The sequence below is a fragment of the Triticum aestivum genome, chromosome 6B (genome assembly GCF_018294505.1).
Source record: "Triticum aestivum cultivar Chinese Spring chromosome 6B, IWGSC CS RefSeq v2.1, whole genome shotgun sequence".
In the NCBI taxonomy this organism is placed as follows: Eukaryota; Viridiplantae; Streptophyta; class Magnoliopsida; order Poales; family Poaceae; genus Triticum; species Triticum aestivum.
The window spans coordinates 390,684,639-390,706,577 of record NC_057810.1 but is presented as its reverse complement, the minus strand read 5'-3'; the positions used below and the strand labels follow the sequence as shown (position 1 = coordinate 390,706,577).

Here is a 21,939-nt window from a genome sequence, read left to right as displayed (position 1 = left end):
TAGAAGATACATGCTTGTGTGAATGATTGTATATTGTACCGTGGTGAGTACAAAGATTTGCGTGTGTGTCCGACATGCAAGCATGCATGATACAAGCATAGGAGAGCAAACAACAAGTACAAATTGATGACGAGATCAAGACAGAAATCCCGTGCAAGGTTGTTTGGTACTTGCCTTTCCTTCCAAGGTTGAGGCGTTTGTTTGCAAACCCTAGAGAGGCAACGAGGTTGCGGTGGCATCATGATGAGCAAACTGCGGATAAATATATGAGGCAACAGAAAGATGGGGCTCAGTGGGAATTAGTCAACAACAAGTTTGAAGACTTTTCCAAGGACCCTACAAGTATAAGGCTCGGGGAGTGTATTGCCGGGATGAATCCTTTTGGCGATATGAGCACCAAACACAACACATTGCTGGTGCTCTATGCATATATAACCTTGCTCCTTTGTTTTGTATGAAGAAAAATACATCATGATGTCAATGATTATCCCACGCATGAATCAACCTGGAAATAACATCAACATTTACTTTCAACTGCTGGTAGAAGAACAGCTGACACTATGGGTACAAAAGCCTGCTGCAAAATGTTATGATGCTTACAAAAAGGAGTTTTTTTATCTACATAAGATGTTTTTATGCACCATTCAAGATATGCCAGCATTAAGCAACACAACGGGGTAGAAAACAAAGAGGAGATGTAGGGTGTGTCACATGCATGGATAGGACAGCGAGCGGATTTCTTCCCAACTCGCACAAAATCGTGTATTTTCCTCATCGGAGGTTCCTACGGAAAGATCACCCATATCGAAAGATGAAATCCGAATTTGATGGTATGGCAGAGGTAGGTTTGGGCCCGAGTCCTTATGCCAAGGAGTAGGTCCACAACATGGCTAAACAAACTAATGTTGTGCTTGGCAAGAACCATGCTTTATTGGTGAAATAAACACCCAGGGATCAAGTGTTCAAGAAGAAATTGATGTTCTGGGAATTACCTTACTAGGAGATTTTATGTGTACGTCACCGCATCGATGTCATGCACGTAGAGAAGAACGTATGTGAAGTCATCCTTGGTACTCTGCTCAAGGTTAAACATAAAACAAACGATGGTGATGGTGCACGACTCGATATGTTTGGTGATCAATCAAAACGCAAGAGTGAAGCACAAGATGGTAACAAATTCCTCCATGCTCACCAGAGTTACAATTTCAGTATAACAAAAGCACAAGAGTTCTTCAATTATTAGTTGTCAGTTAAGATCCCATCTTCCTACTCCACAAACATCTAAAGTCTCATGGATTTGTGCTCAGGTAAGATGAAGTTGGCACACATGAAGTCACATGATTGCCATGTAATGTTGACACAAATCCTCCCGGTGGCCATCAAGAATCTGTTTGACACAGATAAAAGAAAAACACACTCATTGATGATTTGTTCACCAACTATGGTAGAAAGTGGTAGATCCTAAAGAGCTGGATTATATGGAACATGATATTGCAAGAATATTCTACAACATAGAGATGTTTTTCCCACCATCGTTCTTTGATGTCATGGTCCATCTCATTGTGCACCTTGTCGATGAGATAAAGTATGGTGGTCCTGTGTTTCTTTGCAACATGCATCCCTTTGAACAGTTCATGGCAATACTGAAGCGCTATTGGCGGAACTGGAGCCATCCAGAGGCAAGCATCCTACAAGATTATACCGCGGAGGAGGTGATTGAGTTTTGCGCCAAATACATGAAACAAAGACCTATTGGTTTGCTCCTCTCTCGCCACGAGGGAAGGCTGAAAGGTAAGCTGGTCCATACTGGCACGCAAAAGGCTGCACCAAGAGATTTGGCCGACAAAGCCCATTTGACGGTACTGCTTAACAGCCCAGTTCTCAATGCTTATGCCGAGGAACACATGGAGGAGATACGCCAAAGCTTATTACCAATGGTGCATCCATTAGATATCAAGATGGAGGACCACAATAAGTACTATGCCAGATGGCTGAACAATCATTTGGTGCACGGATCCATGGATGATATTGCTATGTGGTTGGCATAATAGCCATCACCTACGATGTTGGTGTATCAAGTCTATGACATAAATGGCTACATGTTCTACACAATGGAACGTGATGAGAAGACCTCATATTAGAACAGCTATGTTCGAATAGAATGCATGACTATGGATGAAGCTGATAAAAGTGTATACTATGGAACCATCAAAGAGATTTGGGAGCTTAACTATGTGGAAGTTCTGGCATTATTCAGGTGCACATGGATCCCTCTTAGTCATGTAAAGGTTGATGATTATAGGAAGACATATTTTAACAAGACAATGATGGCATGTCACATGGACCCATTCATTCTTGCCAGTGATGCTACCCAGATTTTCTATGTGACAGACCCCTTGCATAAGAGTTGCCATGTAGTGATGCATGGGAACAGGAGGGTGTCGATGTTCTGGGATCGGGGGTACCCAAACCTGCCTGCCTACGGCCCAGCGAGTGGCCTCGTCGACGGCCCGGTACGTCCCAACTACAAGACCCCAAGGGCAAAACCCTCGCGAGGGCCCCCCACATCTCGGGGCGGACAACATCGAGACCTCCCGAGGAGCCGCTTCCTGAGCCTGCCTCCTGAGGAGCGGAGATCTCCATGCAAGCCTCCCACTTCACGAGGCGCACGATGACGTGAGCCATGACGACCAAGGCCAGGCGGGCACAGAGGAGGACATTTTCCTCTTTGGTGCTAAGGAGGAAAGGACATACACGGGTTCTCAAGGAATCCCCCAAAGGTTTCCATTCCGGTGTAACAAGATCAAGACCACAAGCTCGGCAGGACAGATGTCATCGTCGAGCCCACGTCTGTGTCATGACCAGAAGCTTTACAGGCGAGGACCACCTTCTATCATGATAAGACGTACTCTTGTCCCCTTCCAAAATTTGTCACTGTGGTACCCCTTCCCGCCTAAGCTATGAAGGAAGGGGACCAAGGCCACTATAAATATAGGCTAGTCTCCATTGTAGAGGGGGTGGATTGATTCTCACCCTCTGAGCCCTCACAAGGCAGCTCACTCATTGTAATAATTCATCCTCATCCTCCTCGCAGGGCAATACGCCACACAGAAGGAGTAGGGTTTTACACTGCAAGGTGGCCCGAACGTGGGTAAACACATGCGTCCACTCTTTCCCCCGCTTGCACGAACTGGACGAGGGCAAGCCATGAGGTGATGAGCTTGAAGCTGTAGCTAGGCGAGATCTTTGCACACGCCCCAGAGTTCGAACTTAGTCTGGGTCCGCGGAGCTACGATTCCGACAGAGGGTACTGGGCATCGAAGATGCTGCTGATGAGGACTAGTACAATGAATTTGTTGTGTTGCTATCCAAGGGATCCCGCACCGTCCAACCAAAGAAGCGTAAAATCATCAAAAAAAACATATTTTATTTGGGGTCAACCTAATGATCCCAGTTCCCCCATGTACATGGGAATTAAGCCGTAACACTAATTTTTATGCCTATTCTGCAACTTAATTCGTTCAATTTAGAACTATCGTCTGTACTGAATTTGTGAGTTATGCCAGGTATTCTGTTGATGTAAGAACGGTTAATATGTTGACCTTGATATACTTTCAGCTCAGGTAATGAATTTTGACATACTATGATTATTATACCCTAGAGGTAGCACACTCAATTGATCTCACTCCTGTATGTATGAACAGAAGATATGCAATCTGGTTTGCGAATAACACACGGTTCATTCATGAAAGTCGTGTGCCTACCAAACCACGGGAGCATGTGAGTTGTGCATTCTGATTGGCTAGAACCCAAACCCCACGGATCGTACGTCTGCATCGTTGGATGCTCCCAGATCTAACGACAATCCTCATCCCTTTCATCAGCACATGCAGTTGCGGTTGGATTTCATTTATATGCACAAAATGCATGTTAAATTATGTATGTATATGTATATATATATATGCAAAAAATGGATCAAATATAGCAAATGAAACCTGAAATGCACCAGAAAATCAAACCTAAGGTACAATGTTGATTGCTTACCGTGAAACAAAATTTGAGGCGAAATGATGAACTCACATCTTCATTCCAATGAAAATATGTTGTTAGTTGCTGAAAATGTTTTCAAATAGCACACGATTCATTCATGAAAGCCATGTGCTTACCAAACCGTGGCCTATGCCCCCAACCCACCTACTGCGCGATGCGAGTCGTGAGTTCTGATTGGCTAGAACCCAAACCCCACAGATCATATGTCTGCACCATTCGATGCTCCCAGATCGAACGGCAATCCTCATTCCTTTCATTAGCACATGCAATTCTGGTTGCCATTTGATTTATATGCACAAAATGCATCTTTAATTCAAAAATGGCTTAAATATAGCAAACGATACCTGAAATGCGCGCAATCAAACCTATGGTACAATGGTGATTGCGTACTGTGGAAATTTTTATGAGGCCAAATGATGAAGCCACTGGCCATAGGAGTTTTTATTCCCACGTCTCCTTTTAGAACGGATGACCCTTCTTGTGAGGTGCTCCGATTTTCCAAGGAGCAATTATCAAACCTTGTGCCAAACTTTACCAAAAAAATTCCACGGGGTTGCGAGAGCATGCCACAGTCACACATAGATTTTCATGATTTTTGGACTCCATTTGAATTTCCTGTAATAAAAATAGGAACTAGGTCTACAACGGTGGCCACACCGCATAGCCGAAATGTTTGAAAAATATTCCCGCTTCTCGGACAATGGATGAAAACACGCAAAGCGACACACAAATGATTTGTGCACCTTCTTTGCTAGCACCCACATGTAGTAGTAGTAAGGTTTTGATTTTATATGCACCCAACGCACAGTAAATGCAAAAAATGGATTCAATTTAGCATACAAGACCTTAATGGGCCAGAAAACCAAACCTAGGGTATATCGGCGATTGCTTATCGTGGAAAAAAATTCGAGGCGGAATGATGAAGTCACCGATGATTGGAGTTCGAATTTTCGCGTCTCCTTTTGGAAACTATGATCCTTCTTGTGAGATACTCCGGTTTTCAAGGTGGGAGCATCAAAACTTGTGCCAAACTAAACCCATATTTTTCCATGGGATGGTGAGAGCATGCCAGACACACCGATTTTCATGATTTTTGGACTCTATATGCAATTTTTGTAATTAAAATACCAACAAGGCATACGCATGTGGTTGCACCCTGAGGCCAAAATGTTTGAAAAATGTTACGGTCTCTCAGACAATGAATGAAAACTTGCATAGCGACACGCAAATGATCTTGCTAACACCCACGTCTACTTGCGGCACGATTTTGATATATATACATGTATGTATGTATGTATGTATGTATGTATGTATGTATGTATATACAACCGGTCTATTCTGCTAATATTAGCAGAATAGTTATTCTGCTAACACTTTCGCACTGCACGCTCAACACAAGTGCATGTCATTGTTTGAAGCAAGAGCACTGCACTACTTTGGCGAGTGAACTTCCCATCGCAAAAAATTGCATGCAGTTTTTTCGGTACTGTTTTTGCTCCAGTTTTTAAAACATTGGTCGGAACGAGACGTCTAATATACCGCTGGAAAGCTATGGATTCGACGCAACATCGCCATGTAGAAAATTTTACGAGATTCCTCACGGTTTAAGAGCAATTTTGGAAACGTGTGGTATCGAGCGTATTTTTGCGTGTTTTCTAAACCGCTCGTCGGAACTAAGAAAATAATGTCATTGGGAAGATATCATCAAGGCGCTACTTTTTCATATGTATTTTTTTCACTAATTCATTACGGTTTAAGAGTAGTTTCAAATTTACTAAATCCTGGAATTCTGTTTTAAAATTTTTTGCAACTTTTCGGTACTGTTTTCGCTCCAGTTTTTGAACCTTCCATATGTAGAAATAGTTTTAAGATTACTTACGATTTTAAGTAAATTTTGAAATTAATGCGGCGGCTAATGAGTGACAGCGGCCATTTTTTGTGAAATTTTTACAATCCGCTGGTCGAAATGATTCAAATGACACGTCGTTGGAAAGATATCGACAAGACGCAACTTTTTCATGTTGAACACTCTCTCTAATTTCATACAATTTAAGAGCAGTTTTGAATTTACTGAAATGCGGACACCCTGTTTTCGCGATACCAAAATCAACTTGTGTACTGCATCAGACAGAAGAACGCACTGCTCCAGACTGAAAACACACTGCATCAGACAGTTAAGTGAACTTCATTATTTGTTTTATTTAGACATAAATTTTCTCAGTCGAGAAAGTGGACCGGACTTCACATCGAGCATAAGTGAACCGCAAAAGTATGGAGAAGTGAACCACATTACATTTTTTGTCGTTTCGGTAAGAATTTTTCCTGCACTTACAAGATGAACATCATCAGACAACCGAACGCACTACTTCAATTGGAAAACCGCACCGCATCAAATGGTCAAGTGAACTGCATTACTTTTTTTGTCGTTTGCCTAACACACATTATCATAGGTTCATCACAGGGGAAGGGCAACAAACTTCATATAAAATATGTTGATACAAATTTTGCAAAACAACTCCTCCCAAAATAATAAAAAGTGAACTCCTATGTACAACCTTTTTTACAAAGTAAACTCCTCTATACTATGCACTGCAAATCTAAACAGTTTTTTTTATGAACTTTACTAGCGGAGCCCAGTCGAACTCCATGACCCACAAGAGGACATCAATCAAACTCTGAGTGAACTACAGACGGGAGTCCACCGCGACAAAGCCAAGTGCATCTTGTGTTTCCTTTTTTATAATTGAATTTTGCTCCATTTTTTCTGCATTAGAGAACATAGTTTACTGATATGTGTCTTCGTTTGAGCTCACCGAAGTGCACACACGCACTACACATCCACAGCTAGCAGATTGCACACACGAAGGGGTCCGCACCGCCAGAGGACAAGGAGGCCACTACCGCAGTGAGGCCACGCCGACCTCAATTCGGTGGTCGCTAGAACCCTAGGAGGTGACGGTTGCTGGATCCGTCGGGAGAGGTGCCCTGTCGCACGGATCCGACGTGGGAGCTTAGTGCTATGGCGGCGCTTCTCCCTGTCCCTAGCAACGCAGCGGGAGAAAGCGCTAGTGGGGGTGAGACGGGTGGTGGCCAGCGCGGCGAGCCCCATGGCGACGAGGAAGGTGCCTGGAGGGAAGGAAGGTGGTGGTGCCATGGGCTACACAGCGTCGCTGCCTGCAGTGCCTGCCATCCGTCACCCGCGATGCCGGCTGCCTGATTTGGCCACCTGCCCGTCCCAGATCCACTCGCACGGGGGGAGTCCGGTCGTCATGAAAAAAAAAGGTACGAAGTCAGAAGGGTGAGAGAGGGGAACGTCGTCGCCGTACCGAGCGAGCTCCTCTAGATCGGTCGTCATGGATCTCACCGGGGCGATGGCTCAAGTTCATCGGCCTCCTTTTCCCCTCGATTCGGTGGAGCCTGACTGGCGATCCAGCGCCAGTGTGTTAAGAACCAACTCTCACTACTCAATCACAGTAGCCGATTACAAGAGGTAGCTAATCTGGGATACAAGTTGCAGCAGGAAATGGGGATTGAGAAGAGAGCCAAAGGAGGAAGAGGAAAGAGCCGCCGCCGGTTCGTGCCGTGATCCACTGGATAGGTTGTTCGTTGCTTTTGCCCAAGTATTTATAGCTGCAGCGGCCAGAGGATTCCCAGCCGGGCCAGGCCCATGTGATGTCCAAAGGCAAGCCCATATGATGTCCAGAGGCAAGCCCATATGGGCTAGGGGAGGGCCCTGACATCCCCCCTTCTTGAGATTCGGCTTGCCCCCAAGCCGACGCCACCAAGACCCTCCCGGATCCCATTGCACTCGATCGTCCTTGCCCCTTGAACGACGCCATTGAGAACCGCCCGGATCCCATGGCACTGGGTGTTCCTTGACTAGCTTGATGTCGTGGTGGTAGTCGAAGTCGGGGTTGACTTGAATGACGAGGTTGTAGTAGTCGTGGCCGATGGCGACCTCAACGAAGAAGATGTCGAGGAAGTAGTTGTTGTAGACGCCGATGTAGTACTTGTGGTCGACGTAGCCTTGCACCAAGCCGGCAGCAACAACGACCGCGATGACATTCCCCACTCCTTGAAAATGCTCTTCATAGCAGCATTGAGAGAACGACATACCACTCATGGCTGGTGAGCATCGACATAAGGATCTTCAACCCCCTTCTTTCAGCATGCTCTTGACCAGAGAGGGTACAAGGCACCATTCCACCCACGGCTCGTGCTTCCTTGCTAAAGACCATTGCCCCTGTAACCTTTGACGGCTGAAGATGCGAAGTTGGCATGGTAATGCTCCTGGGGTCCCATGACTTGTGCATAATTGCAATTTGTATGTTATTCATGCTTGTGTTGTCGTCAGGGTCAGGTAGTGACATTTGTTGCTCAACGAATAGATGAATGGGGTTGCCCATATGAGATACTCGTTCCACCTTTCCCACCATACCATCTAGTTCAGCAACATCTTGCGATGGGCCTCCTAGTACGCTCCACTTTCTTGTGGAAAGAAAGGAAATTAGCACAGATGACTTGTTGTCAGGTAGCACAAGAACCTCAAATTTAATCAGTGGCCAAGGGGACGTCTTGTCATGCAGAGATTCAGCTATGGCCTGCTTGCTGAACAAAGACACCTGAGCGAAAACAATGATATGAAGTGGCCTTCGGGACTTCGGCTGAAACAATGCAAAATAATTCCCAGGCAGTGTAACATGTTGCTGCAACTCAGCTCCAATAGATTTCGCTGGTAAATCGCTCAGAAGGGTTGCGATGATCTGTATCATAAGCAAGTGATAAGCATTTCCACCAAGCATTTTTGCACCAAATGGGGGGCAACAGTTAAAAGTGATCAGTAGTATAGTTAGGTGAATTCTAGCTCTGGAACCCCCAGGTATTTGTTTAGCATTGCATTTCTTAACAAGATGGCCACTCCTCTTATATTCCCTCTGAACCAAAAGTGGCCAATTTGCTGACATGCTCATGGTCTTCATGCCCCCCTGCAATTTCTCATGCCAAGGAATATTATAAGTAGTAGCTTGCTCCAGAACGTGATTTTCACATAAGTTCAGCCGCTCTTGGTTTTTACACACATGGTATTTAGTGCTCCACAATTGCTCATGGCACAAACGACTAGTCAACTTCTCATGAATAACAAGAAACTGCACTGCTCGGCAATCCCGGGAAAAATGTGGCCCTGCTAGCTTCAGCTGAATATTTTTTTGACTGAACCCAAACCTTGGATGTACATCTCGAGCCCGAAATGCAGAAAAGGCCTTCTTAGAGGGAGATAGTTTCAACTGCACACTCGAGAGATACAACACTGACATGCTCAAAACCTGTACTGCTCGGCAATTGCATGACAATGATGGCCACGAATGCTTCAGCTGGGTCGTCCCTTGACTGAACTCGAACAGTGGTTGCGCCTTTGTTTGGTGCTCACGGTCCGCACCTGGTGTGTCATAACCTTGTAGCTCAGTTGAAATAGATAACCTCCATTCCTGCTCAGGCTGACATGGTTTCTGCTGTACAATTTGTAGGTACTTCCAGGATTCTCTCGGGAGCTTTAGATCACCAGAAAAATTCTTCTGTATGCAGTGTCTACGGTGATTGCCCACAAGATCTCCAACATGACATGATTCCATTGGAAAGCTGCTACTAGTCAAACCCATGTCAAGCACTTGGGCAAACTGATATGGATGTGCCCTGAATGTCCATTTATGAAGGCTATGAACAGAAGTAGTCACCGAGAAGTTGCAATGGGCAACACTAGAATGACAAACCTCTGATGGCACACTGACTGCAAATGATGGCCATGGAGTTGGTTGAATCTCATTCCCTTCTGCAATATGATCTTCCAGAAACGATGGCCACGGTATCGGCCGTAGTAGCAGGCCCTGGTGCCTTGTGTGCGGCGAGACGTCCCAGACATGGTTCAAGAACGGTTCTCCATCTGGATGTACTGCAAAAGAAAGCTCTGTTTGATAGTCACCCGGCTGGTGGTCAGGTGGCCACCACTCATAGCCAAAATCATCAGTAAAACAGCTTTGAGGGATGTCATAGAAGAGAACAACACCCTCCTCAACAATCTGCACTTGAATAGGGGGTGGCCACGGTTGCTGCTTGATTTCCTTTTGCAATGGTGGCAGTAGTAAGCATTTGCTCCCCATCACAAGATGAACGCCATTTGGTCGATGCTCTGTGCGTGCAATTGGCTGCACCCTGGCATTGCCGTGGACGAGGACAACCGAAGGCACTGATTTCGCCGAGTGCGCGACCAACAAAATCAGGGACGCATCAGCAACGTCGTCGCAGTTGTTGTCAGGGTCATACCTCGAGAGCATGGGAGGTATAGGGGTGGCAAGTTGGACATCGATGGTGATATCGACAGCCCAGGGCGTGGTCGCAACAACCTGGTACTCCTTCTGGTCTTCCGGTTTGGCCATTGGAGGGGTGGGCGTGATGTCGTTGAGGTCGACCGCTGGCTTGAGAAGGATGGCAGTAGGGGCATCATGGCCCGTGTCGCCAAATTCGGTGGTGGCGACCTCGTCCGAGCATTTCATCGAACAGATGACGTGCGCCATCTCGATGGAGGCAGGGGCCGTGTCGTGGAGGACCTTGAGGACCTCCTGGGACTTGGTGGTGGAGCAGGAGACGTCGGGGACGGGCGCGGACGAGGCGTGCGTCGTGGTTGAAGCCGCCGGATCGATAAGCGAGGTGACCATGGGAGGGTCACCCACTCGTGCAATACCCAATGCTGAGCACATCTCGTCTGCCTGAGCGCATAACCTCTCGAGATACCACAACAACTGCTCCTTGGTGGACATGGCATCCCACTCTGGTGGTTTGTCGGCAGGCATGGCGTTGTCGCCGATGGAACGGATGAATCGGTGTGGAAGAAAAATTGGGGAAAATTTGGGTGGTGGAAAGGTGGTGGACTGGCTCTGAATACCAGATGTTAAGAACCAACTCTCACTACTCAATCACAGTAGCCGATTACAAGAGGTAGCTAATCTAGGATACAAGTTGCAGCAGGAAATGGGGATTGAGAAGAGAGCCAGAGGAGGAAGAGGAAAGAGCCGCCGCCGGTTCGTGCCGTGATCCACTGGATAGGCTGTTCGTTGCTTTTGCCCAAGTATTTGTAGCTGCAGCGGCCAGAGGATTCCCAGCCGGGCCAGACCCATGTGATGTCCAGAGGCAAGCCCATATGATGTCCAGAGGCAAGCCCATATGGGCTAGGGGAGGGCCCTGACACAGTGCAGCAAGGAGGAGGCCGAAGTCTCCGGATCAGGTCAAGCTAGGGTGCCTCGGGTGGTCGCTGGAAGATGGCCGCCCGCCCTGGATTTCATCAGCGATGTAGGAGGAAGGGAAGGGTGGAGACAGCTGGAAGGGATGGGAACGAAAGAAGGTGTGGGGGTCGTGGGCGTCGGGGTTGGAGGTGGGGGCGGGGTCAGTGCAAGTAGTGGGTTGCACGTTTAATTTACGAGGCTGCTTGCGCCGGGTGGTTGGGTGATAGCAGAATAAGGGTAGGTGTTATTAGAACTAGTGGGCCTGTTGCGCCAAATGGCGCAGAGGCACGCTAAATCCATGCGCGTGATGAAAAAAATATACATGGTTTAATCCCCTTTAATAGGAAACATGGTGGATTGTTGTTTATAATTAGATTTATATACACATTTTAATTTGATAGCACAAAATGCTTGCTACCATGTTCACAAAGGTTCATCTAAAATCATGTTAGCATTGAAAACATTTGCATTTTTGAGTGACTTTTTGTTTGAGCAAAAAATACATGGTCTTTGTTTTAAAACATATGTACCTTCAAAATCATGATTGCTTTTAAAATATTTTCATTAGTTAGAAGTTTTAGGTTTGAGAAAACATGTATGATTGAAGCTTTAGCCCTTCTGCATAAAAATAATGAAGGAATATCAAACATTGAATAGAAGATGAACAACAGTTTGAGACGTCCCCATAATAGAAATAGCTATCATCTATGACATTTGTTTTATAACTATCAAAGATGTGTAAAACATCATTTCTATTGAGTCCACATAACAAGTATTTATGGTAAGAGGCACCATTCAATAGATTAAAGAAAAAAGGGGGACTAATTAATAGTTCGACACTAAAGCATCGGCCACTTGCATGGTGGTAGGAGCAAGTGGCGGTGTGTCAAGTCTCTTAGTTGCGGTACATATCCTGAAGCCTTGCAGAGCTCCATGGTCATATTGCATCGTCAGATGCACATTTTCGCTACAACCGATACATGCACCTCAAACAACATTGTTGGTGTTTTACCTGGTAAAATAGGTAGTAATACAAATTTATTTGCCAGGTGCAAATTGCACCAGCGACTTGTACGAAAAAAATGCATTGTATCATTAAGATCACTATCCGGCTAGTTTTACAAAAAAAAAAATGAATCCAGAAAACAAATGGTGTTTTCCCCTGTAATACCTGAATTCGACATCACAAGGGATTCTATTCAGTTTTGTGAGCATGTTGAACACAAGATACTTTATTCTGTCAGTCAATAAACTATTAATGTAAACAATTCAAGATTTGCATGGGTACAAACATAGTTAAAATAAACCTCCACATTCTTTATGGTTTAGTTAAACTCTACAGAAAAATAGAGAGGACCATGGAGAGAAACATGCTGAAACTAAAACCAGAGGAGGGAGCAGCACACATCATCCATCATCTTTAGAAAATCCACATTAGGAAAATAAAATGTAAGTGATAGAGGGATAGAGAAGCACCTAATTTCCTTGGTCCTATCTCTTCTTTCTTGGATCTGGACCGTCATGATTAGAAAATCCACATATTAGTAATTTCATAGATGTACATTAGAGAAATTGTTCAGCAAACAATCAATTTAGATATACAAGCAGCTATGTATACAACAGAGAAGTAGAATGCAGAACGTACATACACGGCAATATATGAGACTTTTATACTAAGTGCGACCAAAGGCAGCTAGATGATACTCCATCAGACAGTATATCTACAAATATGACAATGTAAAAAAAATGCGATCATAGCCAACATTGATCTGCTAGTTAGGGGATCTCTATTTTGCTTAAGTGAACAATGCGCATGCAAAATTCTACATAGTTTCAAGAGTATAGAATGTAATCCCACCTTCACATGTGCTTGCTACACTAATACACAAATACATTGTAGGATACCAATCCTAAGTTAATTTGGCACCAACCTAGATTGCAAGCTATGTCGCGGACTGGCGGGAGACACACGGCGACCTGCAAGCCAAGATGATGGGAGGGGGTGGTTAGAGAAAGATGACATAATGACTTGCAAGCATGTGATTTATAGTCTAATAAATATCTCATGGAATTGGGAGGAAAACAAAAAATAAAGGTGCTGACAATTAGTAGAACCCAATACCCAGATATTGAATAAAGTGTGACGCTAAAGTTAGCCCAAGCATCTCCCCGTCAGAACATCCACAACATTTCACCTCTAAAATTTACCTCTACATAATTTTTACTAAACAATGTTTTGCCAGAATGTCATACACCTTTTCATCACAACAATCCCTTTCTTATATACAGAGCAATGTGAACAAAAACTAATCTTAGTGAACTAAAAGTTAGTCTACATGCTAATAAAAAGAGTCAATCTGACAGCATAGAAGAGCATATTGCCACCATAAGCAATTTCCCCTTGTGGTGATAGCAAGAGGAATCTGGTAAAAATGTTCTATGATGGCTATGATCTGGATATGATTCATGATTGAAAGTTAGTGTTCACAAATGGTTGATCGGACAAAACACCAGATGTTCAATCACGCAAGCAGCAAGCATGAGCCAAAACAGAACACAACTGTGCCAAATCCTGAATATTAACACAATCTAAACTAATGACCATGACAACACATACCAAAGAAAACAATGCAGCAGCTAGATAGAAAAGGAAGTGAACAAACCTTCGCTAGCAGAACAAATAAGCAGCAACCTCAGACCGAGATTATGTAATGGCGTGGAGGCCCATTTGAGACCATGTGCGCTTTGAAAATATTTCCATTTTTCCATTAGCTTTGTGTGAGAAAGCACACAGACAGCCCAAACCATACCTGGACTCATATCACTCTAATAATTTCAGACAAGTTTTTGAACAAGCAATAGGAAACAACCATTTATTCTAGACCAAATTCGAGTGGAACCCCCAAAATTCTCTTTGTTCAGGCTTTACATAATCTCACAACACGGTAACAACAGTAGCTTTCCTATATGTCGTTCCTCGTCATCTGGTTTTCTAATGTTCAAGGCATATAACAACTACTCACTCTACACATGTTCACAAGGAAATATGCATATCCTATAACACCTAGAATCAATACTCCCAGCACATACACACAAAATCATACAAGAACCAGCTGCAGTTATTGCTTGGCACGAAGCCCTGAATCATTCTTTCTTCACGGATTTCGCCTTGTCAGCGCCACTGTACGGAGCGACATGGTACACATATTGCTAGAGGACCAAGAAGATAACCCTTTCTACGATAATCAAGACATTCTGGATTGCATCCTGTATGCGCTCGACGTCCAGCTAGAAATGGCGAGTCTGAATAACCCCTACAGCAGCCAAAATGTCCAGTACACAACCCTATAGACAGATAACCATATTCAAGAAGCAGGAGTTTGATCAGATTTGAATTGATAAAAAGAAATTGTGTCACAAAATGGAACGGGTGTCGTATTTACCTATTTAGTTTCCTACCGCTAAGGATTGCAAGTTAGAATGTTAGTCTCAAGCACCCATAGACAATAGGGTGGTTCACTAACAGCAACAGTCCACTGGGAATGTCTACAGCAGCAAAGTTGTGTGTTGAAAGGTGAAATAATTTAACTGATTTATGCTCATAAACTCGTTTCAAACTTATCTCTAGCTTTATTTTTCACCGTGCATAGTTGTTTCTTTGCGACCTTTATTTTTATTTTCTTTCTGAATTTGAATATTTACATGGCAATGCATGGAAAATTAAACTGCAGATAAAGCTCCTAGACTGATAACCTTAGCCATAATAACAAAATAAGGTAATTAAATATCATGCTGAACAAATCCAAAGAGTGAGTGAGAGGAGGGCTTCATGCAAAATCATAGCAGATAACATGGCAAGAATAAAAGGCCTTAACTATCAACATTACTAAACCAATATCGCCACCTTAACTAAATGTCCGATGCAACCACGAAGACAAACTTGCGTACAATTACATCAATAACATTCAGACACACAGGAAAAAAACTAACCCCAATGATAATTACAATAATTTTCAGAAGTCTTTACGCCAGGAGAGGAAGTGGTTTACCAGCGAGAAAGACAAGACAATCCCTTTCATGCACAAAAACATAGCAAGAGGCTTGTGAGCTACCAACTCCTTGGCAAACAAGTGATAGAATATGACCAAGGCATATAATGCCATGGAGACTGAAAAATTTCAGTATAAATGTGAATGTCCAGCTGACCCTACTGGTGTACAGCCCAACAAGCCGAAGTGTAATAATCAGAATGGAGCATACAGGCCTAAAAACAAGAAATTGCCAGGTCTAGTACTTCAGAAGCTTTAATCTCTTGTGCTCCAACAGAACATTGCGGGGCTACCAAAGCACAGATCCAGAAGCATATTGGTTACTTTCAGTACGCACAAAGTAAAACTAATGAACAGGGTGAAAAGCCTTAACTAACAGTACTGCTAGTAGCTTCCTGACTACATATGCAGGACACCATCGTTTAAATGCATATAGGCAAATATAGTGAACAACACATGAAGAATCGTAAGTTACAATCATAACTCAAGCAATGACTACTATGTGCATGCTTCGGTGAAACAATTCGTATGGACAAAACACATACCAAAAATGGAGCAAAAGAAAAGAAATGTAAATCTATTTATGCTACAGAACTGACATATGTTTTTGGTATTCGCTCGGATCTGAGACAATGTCGGGGCCACCCAATCTAATCTGAAAATACTCATTCATCAGAGTTAATATGCAGTTTATTGAGAGTAAGATCAAACAAAAAAAATCATAGGAAATGGCAAGAGTGTCCAACATTGCAAATAAACAATAGACCAGACAAAATATTCAAAAGCTTGTAGACACAAACACAAATAGTTGGTAGCCAGACCTACGATCAAAAATTACTTGAATGTTTATTTTTCTTAGATTGCAAGGAGCGGATCATTAGATTACTTAGTACTGGCTACAAAAAGCATATGTAGCCTTCTCTTCAACTTGTGAGCAGGTTGAATTCGATGTTCCAGTGCATGGTCCCCTGCTGTGCACACACAATTGGGCGATCCAAGTGCGAGTACTCACACAATGGAAGGCAGACTGTGCACGATGACACACGACCCGCTCTATTTCCTTCCTGCTGTTTCGCTTCATTCCACACAAAGACTGAAACCAGCAAGCACCAAGATAGTGATTAGAACTCTGAATTTCACACACAGATTAAGGAGTGACACACACAAATTAAGCTTCGGTAAGAAGTTCAGTTAGAGTTCGTCACCTCCCACGGTCGACCTCCTCTCTGAGGAAAAGGCGGGCCCTCCTCCCTGTCATCGTCTTCCTTCAAGAAATTGCATAAACTGGGACTTAGAATTAAGAAATCGCCACACATGTATGAAGCATCAAGAAATTTATACTATTGGATTAAGGCACAAACAAATTGAAAATACATAGCATGAGAAGGAGGGGGAGGAGCAGGAAGAGAAACAACACAAGAGATTGGAGGAAGGAGCTCACGTAGGGAGGGGCCACCAGAAGGGGAAAGGGAGACGGCGGAGCAGGTCAACCGAGACAGACGCCTTGAGCAGCTCACAGTGGTGGACTTCGAAGCCGTTGTTGCCATCAACCATCTCCATCAACTAGCCAATGAAGGGAGGCACAGACTGGGTTCGCCTTACCTCCTCCATGTAGCAGGCAAGCAACTCGTGTTTCATGTTCTTCTTCGCATCCTTGTGTAGCCTCTTGGATCAGGCGGTCGTCATCCTCGGCGGCGACGCGGGAAGAGGAAGGGGCAGAGGTGCCCTCTCCCCTCCGCCGCTGGACCTCCCTTTCCTCTTTCCTCTCTCTCTCTCATTCTCATCTTCTCAGGGACGGATCCATGGGGTCGCCGCCGCAGAAGATCGCCTCGCGTTGGATCCAACGAGATGAATGAGATGCGGGAGGGGGAGACCAGCATGGGAGGATGGAGGAGGAGGAAGCGAGCATGGAGGCGGCTGGGAGGAGCGAGGGTGGCGGATGGCAATTGCTAGGGTTCGTGCGGAAGGAGGGAGGGTGCCGCGACTATGGAAATTGGAGGGGAAAGGGGCTGGGCGTGGGATTGGGCAAGGACTGGATGCGGCGCGCGAGTTGCAGATTGGACAAAATCTCGCGCACATGAGCGCGGTTGACCCAGCCAATACATAGTCGAGATGAGCCCACCAGTCCTTGGACGAGAAAAGAACTGCATGGTGAAAACGAGATTTACCGCAAGGTGAAAATCCAATGGCACAAGAGAGAAAAAGATCAGATCCAACGGCCCAAAGTGCAAGAAATCGAGGGAGCTCCATGGAGGAGGGTCCGCTAGCAGCCTTATAGGTTACAGTAAGGTCTTAAAGGGGTGTGTGTGCACTGAATGCATGGTAAGTGCAAAATATGGCTCAAATAAATCAAACGGACATGAAGTGCACCAGAAAACCGAACCTAGGGTACAATGGTGATTGCTTACACTTGAAAAAAATTAGAGGCCAAACGATGACCTCATGTCTTGATGAGGGCATCCCAGTACCTCATGTTGTCCCTATGAAGGAGGGGGTGAAGCCCAACTTCAGGACTCCTCCAAGTTAGAGGCGTGCCAAAGGAGGTGACCAAACCATGTACTTGGTCTCTTCCAGTTATATATAATATATATATATATATATATATATATATAATATATATATATATATATATATATATATATATATATATATATATTTCTAGGTCATGTTATGGGCCACTTAGGATTTTTATTGTGTTTCGGTGTGGGCCTGTCCAACCGACTAGTTTTCTAGATGCCTATATAAGGAGGCCAATGGCTAGGTTTAGAGGGGGGATTTAGATTGAGTTTGAAACATTGTCTTCACGTGGTGAATCATCCCTCCGGGGACGGCGCTACTGGTTATCAAATAAAGTGATGGTTGCGTGAGGGTTCTTGTGTGATCAAGGATTATCGTGCCAAGGTTAGAGGCGTGTTGCTCATCTCCGCGTTGCTGGCTGGATTCGTTTCCTCGCCTTCAGGTTGCGTGGATTGCTCCCGTGTTTAGAAGGTTTGCTATCTAGTTTGTCTTGCGGTGAAAGATCGGGCAAAAACTATAGGATCATCACGTTGATCCTTATTATGTGGTATCAGATTACTGGGTTCCTCACCGCGAGTTCGTCCTGTTGAGATTGCATCGTTGCCGCCAGTCTGTTCTGCGGAGAGTTCTCATGGATCACGGTGCAATTTGCTGTTCGGCAAGGAGATTAGTGGCGGCAAATTCGCGAGGGCCGAGCACGCTTGGATCTGTGTCTCGGCGGGGAGTTTGTCTTCCAGTCAGATCAAACTGAGGGCGTCGGTGCTATCAATTTTCCTTGCGATCTCGACGAGGTTTGGTCGCTCAGATAGGAAGGACGGCGCTGTTTTCGGCTGCCTCCGGATTTTCAGGAAGCAGAGCGGTTTGGTTGGTACGTGATGGAGTACTAGTTAGTTTTGGAGTTTTGCGATCAGCTTGCCGTATTTTTAAATTAGTTAAATCATATAATTAGTTAAGGCAGGAGAGAGTAGATTCTCTTGTTTCAGTCCGTTTGGAAATCAACTCACGGTAGAGTCGGGTTCGTGGTACAAAAATATCTGCGATTTTATTTTCTGTTGGCCGGATCAGGAAGATGGCTTCGACATGGTTTTCTCGGCTAGATGAGAGTTCTAAGGAACGTGCTTGGGCTGAGATAGCTGATATACAAAAGATTACTAAGAGATGCGGGCAGAATTAAAAAAGCCTACTACAGTTTTGCCGTGCATACTGTGCAGCACTCTACGAAGGTAATTTCCAAGGACATAACCGTGGTGAAGATAGATGATGTTAACGACGACAACGAGGCAAAGACAACACGTACTGGTTCTAAGGAGGACAAGGCTGATGTTGACACGATTTCGGTGGATGATGTTGTACCGTTGATTGGGCTGAATGTGCAACTCAAGCGGGTACATGGCGATGCATGCATGATAGTTGATAGAGGTCAGCGTTGGAATTTATTTCAGACGCAGTGCATGATCAAGGACAAAGCGTGCAAGTTGATGATTGATGGTGGTAGTTGTACCAGTGGCATAAGCAAGACAATGGTGGCATCTTTGGGGTTGTCCACCTGGCGTATTCCTGAACCTAAGCATCTACAGTGGTTGAATAGTTGCGGTATGCTGAAGGTTACACACAAGGTGCGTGTTCCGTTCACAGTTGGTGAGTATGCTGATGAGGTGGAGTGCGATGTATTGCCATTGGAGGTGTGTGGATTGTTACTTGGGCGTCCATGGCAGTATGATCACAATGCTACTCATGCTGGGAGAGCAAATATGTATACATTTTTGCATGATGGCAAACAGCGAATGTTGAAGCCGATGATAGATGATCATATCAAGTCTGATGTGGTGTTGGTGGTGCACAAGGAGAAAGTGCACAAGGCCAAGCCACAACAGAGGATAGTTTAGCTTCCGACAGAGGAGCATGATGCGAGGAGTGTCAATACTGATATTATTTCCGCCATGTCTGTCGATGACAAGCAAGTTGTGCCTGTTGGTGACAAGCAGGTTGATGTCAAGCCTCTTAGTGATGAGATGATGATGATTGCAGCTAGTCCTACACTTCCAATTTGTGTCGACCAAGGCATTCAGATAGATGATAATGGTGTTGCTCGTGTCTCAGTGCATATGGAGGAGCGGGTAGTAGACCGCAGGTTTGTTGGACCCGTTGTGCGGAGACTTGTTGGAGCAGCTATGCATATGCATAGAGGCAAAGATGGATGAGTTCGTCAATTGTGTGGCCCAGGCATTGCTCCTATTTTGCAGGGTTGTACAAAGAAGGTCCATGTTCAGTGACAACGAGCTCCGTCGACAATGAAGAAGAAGAAGGTGGTGGCGCCTAAGTCCAAGATTATGTGGCGACGGAAGGTGGTGCCACCTGTTGTGGCAAGTTCAACTAGCCGAGAGGGAGGAGGTGGTGTGGCAGGTCAGCAAGACTTGTAGATGGCGGCGAAGCGTGCCAATGTACCTGATTTGATGCCACTCATTAGAGAAGACCCTCCAGCGTTGAGGACAACACCTTTTCAAGTGGGGGAGGATGATGAGGGCATCCCAGTACCTCATGTTGTCCCCGTGAAGGAGGAGGTGAAGCCCAAGTTCAGGACTCCTCCAAGTAAGAGGCGTGCCAAAGGAGGTGACCAAACCATGTATTGGTCGGTTCCAGTTTTATCTATATTTATTTCTAGGTCATGTTATGGGCCACTTAGGATTTTTATTTTGTGTGTTTAGGTGTGGGCATGTCCAACCGACTAGTTTTCTAGATGCCTATATAAGGAGGCCAATGGCTAGGTTTAAAGGGGGAATTTAGATTGAGTTTGAAACATTGTGCTCACGTGGTGAATCATCCCTCCGGGGACGGCGCTGTTGGTTATCAAATAAAGTGATGGTTGCGTGAGGGTTCTTGTGTGATCAAGGATTATCGTGCCATGGTTAGAGTCGTATTGCTCATCTCCATGTTCCTTGCTGGATTCGTTTCCTCGCCTTCAGGTTGCGTGGATTGCTCCCGTGTTTAGAAGGTTTGCTATCTAGTTTGTCTTGCGGTGAAAGATCGGGTAAAAACTATAGGATCATCACATTGATCCTTATTATGTCTTCATTCAAACAAGAATATGATCTTAGTTGATGTAAATGTTTTCAAATAGCACATGGTTCATTCATGAAAGCTGTGTGCCTACCAAAACGTGGCCGATGACCCCCTATTGTGTGCAATGTGAGTCGTGCGTTTTGATTGGCCGGAACCCAAACCCCACGGATTGTACTTCTGAACCGTTGGATGCCCCTAGATCAAATGACAATCCTTACCCCTTTCATTAGCACATGCAGTTGCAGTTGAGCTTTTATTTATATGCACAAAATGCACATTTAATTCAAAACATGGCTTAAATATAGCAAATGATACATGAAATGCGCCAGAAAGTCAAACCTATGGTATAGTGTTGATTATTTGTCGTGTAAATTTTTTGAGGCCAAATGATGAAGCCACCGGCCATTGGAGTTTTAATTGCCATGTCTCCTATTCGAACCCATGATGCTTGTTGGCAGGCATTCTGGTTTCCAAGGAGCGATTATCAAAACATGCGCTAGACTTTACCAAAAAAAATTCCACGGGGTCATTAGAGCACGCCGCTGTCACACACGGACTCCATCTGAATTTCCTGTAATTAAAATACGAACTAGGCCTACGATGGTGGCCGCACCACGTAACCAAAATGTTTGCAAAATCTCCCCGCTTACTGGACAAACGATGAAAACTCGCAAAGCGACACACAAATAATTTGTACACCTTCTTTGTTAACACCCACATGTAGTAGTAGGCTTTTGATTTTAGATGCACTAAATGCACAGTAAATGCAAAAAAATTGATTAAATATAGCAGACGAGAACTGAATGGGCCAAAAAATCAAACCTAGAGTATATCAGTGATTGCTTATCGTGGAAAAAATTTCAAGGCGGAACGATAAAGTCACCGATGATTGGAGTCCGAATTGTCGCATCTCCTTTGGGATACTATGATCCTTCTTATGAGATACTCCGGTTTCTACGGTGCGAGCATCAAAACTTGTGCCAAACTCT

General features: G+C 44.6%; 1 protein-coding gene across 6 annotated transcripts; it reads right to left on the bottom strand.

Annotated features, from left to right (window-relative positions):
* Positions 1 to 6,513: 6,513 nt before the first annotated feature.
* Positions 6,514 to 17,460, bottom strand: LOC123137235 (uncharacterized). Of its 6 annotated transcripts, none has more exons than XM_044556892.1 (6): positions 16,815 to 17,459; positions 16,579 to 16,638; positions 16,386 to 16,466; positions 13,256 to 13,301; positions 12,801 to 12,835; positions 6,514 to 12,336 (listed from the first exon to the last, which is right to left on the bottom strand). In XM_044556892.1, exon 6 carries the CDS (start codon positions 10,893 to 10,895, stop codon positions 8,139 to 8,141), a length of 2,757 nt encoding a protein of 918 aa, XP_044412827.1. In that variant the 5' UTR covers positions 10,896 to 12,336; positions 12,801 to 12,835; positions 13,256 to 13,301; positions 16,386 to 16,466; positions 16,579 to 16,638; positions 16,815 to 17,459; the 3' UTR covers positions 6,514 to 8,138. The 6 variants fall into 6 exon arrangements, with proteins under 6 accessions (XP_044412827.1, XP_044412825.1, XP_044412828.1 ...); XM_044556890.1 differs by having other exon boundaries at positions 13,988 to 16,466; positions 16,815 to 17,455; XM_044556893.1 differs by having other exon boundaries at positions 6,514 to 12,835; positions 16,579 to 16,634; positions 16,815 to 17,460.
* Positions 17,461 to 21,939: the final 4,479 nt, after the last annotated feature.

Bases quoted from the DNA above. Each gene is read 5' to 3' on its own strand.
- LOC123137235 (XM_044556893.1), bottom strand. From the start codon at position 10,895: ATGCCTGCCGACAAACCACCAGAGTGGGATGCCATGTCCACCAAGGAG.